Genomic DNA, 8,120 nt, shown 5'->3' with positions numbered 1-8,120 from the left:
CTATTTAACAAGATGCAGTACTAAATCAACAAAAAAACCTAAAACAAAAAAGAATAATAATGATAATAAAAATACAATACATAATTACACACACTCACTAATCTTCATCACCAAAACATAATTCTTCAACCAGAGAAGCTTTTGATTGAAATAAAAACACATGTACAAAACCCAACAAAAAATCAAGAGAAAAAGCCACGCCTCACATGCATATAAATATACTCTACTCCTCATACACACTACAATTTGATTATTAAAAATAAACAGTTGTATTCACACACAAAACACCAACAAAGAAATAAATACAAAGACATTCACTCATACATCACCTTTTATTTATTTGTTAATCAAGAGGAACTTATCTCTACACATTCATCCATCCGCTAATACATCAACCTATTCATCCATCCGCTAATACATCAACCTATTCATCCATCCGCTAATACATCAACCTATTCATCCATCCGCTAATACATCAACCTATTCATCCATCCGCTAATACATCAACCTATTCATCCATCCGCTAATACATCGACCTATTCATCCATCCGCTAATACATCAACCTATTCATCCATCCGCTAATACATCAACCTATTCATCCATCCGCTAATACATCAACCTATTCATCCATCCGCTAATACATCGACCTATTCATCCATCCGCTAATACATCAACCTATTCATCCATCCGCTAATACATCAAAAACAGAGCCCTCGCATCAAAAAATAATACAATAATAATAAAAATCATTATATATACAAGTGAAAGAAAATCGTGGATTGCCACGGTGTCTGCCATCGTGGGAGTTCACAGCCACGTAAGCAGACTCAACGCCACCTCAGCAATCGAAACTCAAAAACAAAAGCAGCAACAACAAAAGAGAAAAGAGAACATCGAAGCAAGTGCGGCGCACTTCGCATCGACACTTGTGCTCAGTCTCAGTTCACTTGTGTAGGCGTCGCCGATCGACCCACCGAGGGATTTGCACTGGAACCGGAACAATCCCGGAAAAATCTCCGAACAATCCCGGAAGAATCCTTTGATGCGGAGAATGCGAGCTTTCTGGGACGGAGTCGAGATGGCACCACACCTAGCTGTGCGAAGTGGGATGCTCTCCGGAGCCGTGAGTAGCTTTCGTGACGACTGGTCACAAGTGTCGTTTCCAGAGCGAGTCACGCCATCTGGCAGGTTAGATATCCACTTTGGCTTGTATCGGTGGTGGGTTTCTACTATCATCGGGTTCTATTATCGCTTCCGCGATCGGCCATGTGGAAGCTTGGAATTGCCGGTTTCGGTCCCTCGGGAGATGGTCTCGGCGACACGCTCGGGTGCACGAGCCTTTCGTGCTGTCTGAGTGATTGACGATCAGTTGGTTCAGTTTCAGTGTACAGAAAAAAGGAGATTTTTTTTTTTTTTTTTTTTTTTTTTTTTGTTTGCGAGAAGGAGAATTGGTTGCTTGTGTGACCCCTGATCCCACCAGGTTTGTGTCGAGGGAGTCTAGGCTTTTCGGCGCTGATGGTGTCGTTTGATCTTTCCTTGTCTTGCTGCTACTCTTTGGCTGATTGACTTCCATGGTGTTGGATCGTTTAGTGGTGGATTCGAGCTGGGTGACGGCGGGTTTTGTGATAAAGGACATCCTTTGTTCGCGGATGACAGGTCAGTCTACCTCCATGTTGGATTGTGAAAGGAGCTTCTAGCTTGTGGAAGACTACGCTGACGAGTTGTGTGTGCTGTGAGCATTGAGGGAAGAGCGATGGTGCTGAAGTTGTTAGGAACGACATAATTGGTGCTGTAGGTTGCTTGAGTCGTGCTCCAGATTAGACCTCTGAAAAGGATTTTGGAAACGGGCTCCGTTTTGGAAGCGCCAACTGGGTTCACGGGTAGAGTTACCACAGAGTAGAACTTTTTAGCGAGTGGTATGGTCCCGACATACTACAGCCCTGAGGCCTGAGCAAAGTTCACACCAGAGGTCGCAATGAATTGGTGGATTGAATTTGATAGGAACGACAGGCCTCGCATGTGGAGATGGAATGGGTGGGATCGAAAGAAAGGGTTAAGCTCTCCAAGTTGTTGCTTCTCTTTTCCTGTCACTTGCTCTTCACTCTCTCTGCGGGAGAACAGACAGAATGGATTTCGTGCTTTTCTCACGCATCCATGAATGCGAATGGCGTGGACAAACGAGTGCTCAACACCATCAAGGATCCATTTCGCCTTCGGGGATATGCTCGAAGCCTTCGAACGCGAGGGTTTGATGGAGAACCTAACAAAGAATCTACAGAAAAAAACAGTGAAGAGGTGACAACAGCATCACTGGACAACGTATATTATGTGGGCGAAGTAAGGCAATTTCAGGTAATGAAATGAAAGTTGTGTGGCAGTTTTTTGAAGTCGAGAATCGTAATTAAGGACTTGTGCTGTAATTTTCCATTCCACCGGGTTAGTTTTGCAATACATTTTCGTGGTTGCGAGCATGGACTGTGCTGTTTTTCGGCAAATTCTCACGGAAGGATATGACCTCACGAGTGTACAGTTGATTTGAACTCTCTCGTTACACTTCCTCTGTTCTTGTGGTTGCAGATGGTGAACACGGCAGGTTCAATGGTAGCTAAGCCATTGTTATTAAGAAACTTGCTCCAGGTTCCATCTCCCTCTGCGCAGGTCGTAAGTCGACGAACTCCGGTGTCAACCATAGTTATTGCTGTTGTCGTGAGCGTCGTTGCAACACTTATTATAGCCTTGATTGCATTCTGCATTTATCGCGAGCGCTTGAAACGGAAAAGCTTGGCCAACGACGAGAGACCTCTTGCCTATTCGGTCTCACGTCTTGGGAAATTAGAATCGGATCAGTCGGGCTTGTATGGTGGTGAATCTCTTCCAGTTCATGCTCCTGCGGCAAACCCATCTTTGAAAGACAACATCCATTCAGTGTCCAAGAGGCTACTAGGTTTACAATCTCGACCCACCTCGAAGGTTGGTAGTGAGCTCGGTGACGACGTAAAGAAACCGAACCATGACCTGGACACAATACTGTCGCATGCTGGGATGACGTTTAACCCTAGCTATTCAAACTTGTACGATAACAACTTGACAGAAGCGCGATTTTCAGATGCAGCGCGTAGCAGTTTGTTTCGGTATCCCACCATGCCTCCCTTTTCAAAAATGGGACTCGATGGTGGAGCATTTGGAACTAGGGAGGGAGGGATGTCCGGCTCCAACGATATACCAGTCAAGCCATCGCCTTCTCCCTTGGAATTAGACCAACCCCGGCATTCAAGTGCAGCTGTGATTGTACCAGAGGCAACTCAACACGAGGTTGGAGATTTCAAAGTTGCTCAAAAGAGCGATCTCAAATCTCAGGCGTCATTGGTTCTAAAAATCCGAGCAGAGTTTGAAGAACTTGGCAGCGCAAGTGCCACCCAACCTCAGCCTAATCACCGTGGCCAGAAACCTAAGTTCAACAATGCTATGGATCCATATCCAGTTGGTTGGCAACGAAATTCCATGGGGTCGAAACACAAGAAACCCGATGCTCCGATCAAGTCGAGTTTCATAAGTGTTCCAACCCCAGGGCCGCGTCCCTTGCCTGCTCCACCAATCGGTGCAGCTCGGCCAGAAATAGTCTCAGAGATTCCGGAGACTGCGTTGCCAAAGTTGCGGAACTACATGCAGCAGTTTTCAGCAAATGGTGAAGACGACGATTCGAATAGTGGAGGCTGGTCTACACCAACATCTCCATTGTCACATGAACTGGGACGTGACGGCTCCATTCGCCCATCTAAATCTGTTGAAAAAACTGGTGAAGGGAAAGGGTCAAGAAGGTGGTCAGACAACACCAAAGCATCGGACTCCTTCACCCGTGGTGGTGATTTACCCGCAAAGGAGGATTCTTCTACTCCTCTGCAAACACCATCACCACCACCACCTCCACCACCTCCACCGCCGCCTCTGCCTGGAATAAAAAAAGGTCTGTCTCCGAGTGGTAAATCCCCTCCATTCCCACTCACTCCCCATCCTGGAAGCCAAGTTGCTGTACGCCCTCACGAAATAAAAAATTCCGAGCTCTTGCCTCCACCTCCACCCCCGCCTCCGCTTCCTGGTGGCAAAAACCCCGCAACTCCACCCCCACCGGCAGATAGACCCCCTCGTAATTCATTTCCTGGTGGAAGAGATAGCATCCTGCCGACATCTTTCTCAGAGGATTTCCCACATCGAGAACCTCCAAAGCAGTTGAAGCCTCTCCACTGGGACAAAGTGAAGGCCACCCCAGAGAAAGACGTTGTGTGGCGCGAGTTGAACCAGTCATTTGAGTAAGCCTCACATATCCATATGCTTGAATCCTCACTCAAGTTTTGATTCTTTTTGCGGCTTGCGGCTTGCGGCGTCTAAGCGCTTCAAAGGACCCTCGACGACTTAACATTGTTTTATGATTTGGGTTTCCTACCATTTGTGAACTAGCCAGAATCACCAATCAGAGCGGATGTTGACAAGGTTGGTGTTGTGTGTCCAGGCTTGATCCGGTTACACTGGAGACCATGTTTGGAATTCAGAAGACGGGTACTACTAAAGCATCAATGAAAATGGCTTCATTCTTCGGAAAGGGCCATGAGGGAATACTCGATCCAAAGAAGGCTCACAATTTTGGTATTCAACTTCGTGCGTTGAGTCTAACAAGGAATGAAGTCTGTGAAGCTTTACTTGAGGGTAAGCTCTTGCTGAAAAAATTACTAGTCCCCTTAACATTGTCGTCGCAAATCGTTGCATCACCCATTTTACTGAATTGAGTGCAAATATGCCTGCTCTCTGGTCCTTTGTAGCCTATGCTTGAACGAATGTAGCACAACTCCTAACTCTGAGCTACAAAACTGATGCTCTGAGCGTTGATGATCACTATGCTTCAAATCCTTGCAGGCGAAGGCCTAAGTGGTGAAATTCTCGAGATCCTGGTCAAGGCAGCCCCTTCAGAGGAAGAGAAGAAGAAATTGCAGGAATTTGAGGGAGACCAGGGGCGTCTAAGTCCTTCTGATCGTTTCATGTATGCCCTCCAGAGCGTACCCAACGCATGGTTGAGATTGGAATCGATGCTTTACAAAGCCAGGTACAAGGAAGAGCTTCAAACTGTTCAGGAGACTCTTCAAACACTGAAGGTAGACGTGCATCCCGTTTCTTTCATTGATCTAAGCCACTATATCTGTGACGAATTGATCATTAGCTGTTCTAGATTTGGGTAAGTTTGTTCAATCCATGTGTCCATGGAAGTTGTCATTGGAAATCAACATTTTTACTTGTGATTGTTGTGAAGGCTGCTTGCAAAGACCTCAAGGAAAGCCGGGTATTCCGAAAACTTCTAGAAGCAGTGTTGAAAACTGGAAACCGCCTCAATATGGGTACGTTTCGAGGTGACGCTCAAGCTTTCAAACTGGACTCTCTTCTGAAACTTGCTGACGTGAAAGGAGTCGACAACAAAACAACGCTGCTTCATTTTGTCGTGGCAGAGATTAATAAATCAGAAATTGCTCGGTTAGCTCGATTGTCTGGCAACGATGGGGACGGGCATGTCTCCTTCAAGGCTGCGGATTCTCCACGCTCCTCTGATTTCTCTGCAAGCATGGAAGCAGCCATGAAGATGCATGACGATCAATATGCGCCTGAAAGAATGCGTATGGGAATGATCATGGGGTTGCCTGCGGAACTATCCGCAGTAAGCGAGGCAGGCGGCTTCGACTTGAATTTGCTGCAGCAATCGGTTCACGACCTGGCCAAAGGCCTCCAGGAAATCAAGTCTCAAGTTCGAGAAGGGAAGTATACGAAAACAGAACCAGGAACAAGCGTAAGAAGACGATCTATTGATCTTAGTAAGGATACTTTCCAAGAGACAATGGAGAAGTTCATCAAGGATGCCGGTGCAGACGTAGAAGCAGCTCAGGAGGAGCTTGGCGAAGCTCTGCAAGCAGTGAGGGACACCAACAGATATTTCTACGGTAACGAAGCAGCAAAGAATGATTCCGACCCTCTTAAACACTTCAGGATCCTAAAGCAATTCCTCATTATGCTTGAGAAAGCTTGGAAAGATGTCATCAGGGACAATGTTAAGCCGCCATCTCCTCTATTGAAAGCATGAGGGTGAAGGTAATGGTGAAGGTGTAATAGTATTTAGTCTAAGTGCGCTAGACCCAGTGTGTTATATTGTCTCATTTTATTCACTTTTACACAAAAAATTGATCACAGATTTGGATTACGAGTTCATGGAAGTAGAAACTTGAGCATGATTTCTTATGCAATGGAAAAGATTGAATTGAAAGGCGATTCCAGCTGATCTGTCACCTGGCAGCTTCTTCCCGCCGCTTGAACATGTTCATTTTCTTCGGATGATTTGGCTACAAGCCTAGACTTGTGATTTTGGAGTATGTTTAAGCAAAGCTGGACAAATCGCACCAGGTTATTTGCACTACAGTTACTTCTTTCCCAGATGTAACCAGGTATGTTACAAGATTTCACAGGAAAACAAGACCAGCTCGCTGACGTTGCTTAGTTCCTCGTCGACGTTGAGGGTTGTTTGACCTAGTTGCGATTCCTTGCACTGTAGATTCTACGTGTGCATTGGCTTTCGTAACTGCTTGACATCTTTCTGCAACGTGAACTCTCGAAATGGAACTATTCCTGCCCTCGCAGTTGCTGTCTCACCTGACGAATTGTGTCGAGAGCGCTGCGGCCAGGATTGAAAAGACCACCGAGAAGTAACACATACACGCACACAAGCGCAACCTTGACATCCAACTTCTCTTTGCACCCCGTGCGTGAGTATTGAGCACCGCATCGTAATCGAAATCCTCCACAGGAGGGATGGAGCTCACAATGTGATTCATTACCAAGGAGCTCCCGGACTGCTGCTTTCTGTCAACACTCCTAATCGGTGAGCTCAAAACCCGCGCACCATTAGGTTGAGTAATTTTGAAAAAATAAACACACCTGTACCGAAATTTATCCTAGATTTAGGAGTTCGACCACACGGCAATGGTTTAGGAGCTACTGTCGCATTCATGGACCATCAAAAAGCTTCACCAAAACGAGCAAGCACCGACTCCTCTGCATTACAAACCTACCAAAAGGAGTTTTTTTGCATTTTAACGTTGAGATAGAGCACAGAAGACATATCAGAGAATGGAAGAGCAGGAGAGCAAACACGATTATTTTACAACCAATTGGCGAGCTTACTATGAATCTTCAGACTGCTACACAAGCGACCTGGCATTGGAATCGCCTGTAATGAACCATCATGAAGTGACCCATCAGAGGGTATCTCCACGATCCCCGTTCTCGCAATCAGATGCCGACGTCTCACTCGCCCATTGACTTTGCGACCAACTGACGCGCCAACCCGAAGACAAAACCATACCAATCGTCTGGTGGCACACTCACGAGTCACGCTTCGAGGAGCTGTAACATGGGGAGACTGGGGGAGCCGGTCCACATCCAAGCACAGGCACGAGTCAAACGGGGAGCTACGCTTCAAAACCAGGCTAAGGATACGATCATGCGTCGTTTTCGATGCTCCGGCACACACACCGATCCTTGCAACCACGATGGTCACTTCCCCTCGTCGTCAGCTCGGCTCCGGACAGGCTGCAGCCTTCTGGCGCCGAGGAAAAATAGCTGGACCCACTCTGAGTAAGAATCCTATCCACACGGCGTTCGCATTGCTGGTCACGCGCAACAAGCACAACCCGCACATGAACTGCGCTGTGGCTAAAATCTGAGCGCACAAGGTCGGCGTCGAGGTCCACCTCCGAGAAGGCCGTGAGGAACCGCCTAGTGACGCCGAGTGACGCTCAGGGACGTCCAGTAACGGCAAGCGGCATCGGCGACCTTCACGCGAACGCGCGTCTGCGGCGCGGCGTCTAACGAACTCGTTGAGTCTTGTGGACCCATTTTTTCTGAGTCTTTTTTATGGTTTGTTGTGTCCTTTTTTCACAACTTTAAATAGAAATGAAAATTTTTACCTGCTCTTGAGCAAGCGAGTGAATAGTGTTTAGAAAGTTTAAGATATGCAGTGTATTGTGTGATGGTCGAAGAGATTATTGTTTTAATGGTGACTAATTTTGTATGAATTACATTTGAATAG

General features: G+C 46.5%; 1 protein-coding gene and 1 long non-coding RNA gene across 2 annotated transcripts; one reads left to right on the top strand and one right to left on the bottom strand.

The window, feature by feature from the left end:
* Positions 1 to 2,026: 2,026 nt before the first annotated feature.
* Positions 2,027 to 6,312, top strand: LOC112275976 (uncharacterized). The gene is made up of 5 exons (XM_024506858.3): positions 2,027 to 2,353; positions 2,579 to 4,308; positions 4,509 to 4,702; positions 4,910 to 5,145; positions 5,301 to 6,312. The coding sequence occupies exons 1-5, from the start codon at positions 2,027 to 2,029 to the stop codon at positions 6,117 to 6,119; spliced, it is 3,306 nt and encodes a 1,101-aa protein (XP_024362626.1). The 3' UTR covers positions 6,120 to 6,312.
* On the bottom strand, positions 4,667 to 7,745 carry LOC149986531 (uncharacterized). Its single transcript, XR_016500427.1, has 2 exons — positions 7,214 to 7,745; positions 4,667 to 6,892 (listed from the first exon to the last, which is right to left on the bottom strand). It is a non-coding gene; the product is annotated as an uncharacterized LOC149986531 (long non-coding RNA).
* Between the last annotated feature and the right edge of the window lie 375 nt (positions 7,746 to 8,120).

This window comes from Physcomitrium patens, chromosome 23 (assembly GCF_059467195.1).
Source record: "Physcomitrium patens ecotype Gransden chromosome 23, ASM5946719v1, whole genome shotgun sequence".
NCBI classification, from domain to species: Eukaryota; Viridiplantae; Streptophyta; class Bryopsida; order Funariales; family Funariaceae; genus Physcomitrium; species Physcomitrium patens.
The sequence above is the reverse complement of the archived record's forward strand: the minus strand, read 5'-3'. Positions and strand labels throughout refer to the sequence as shown.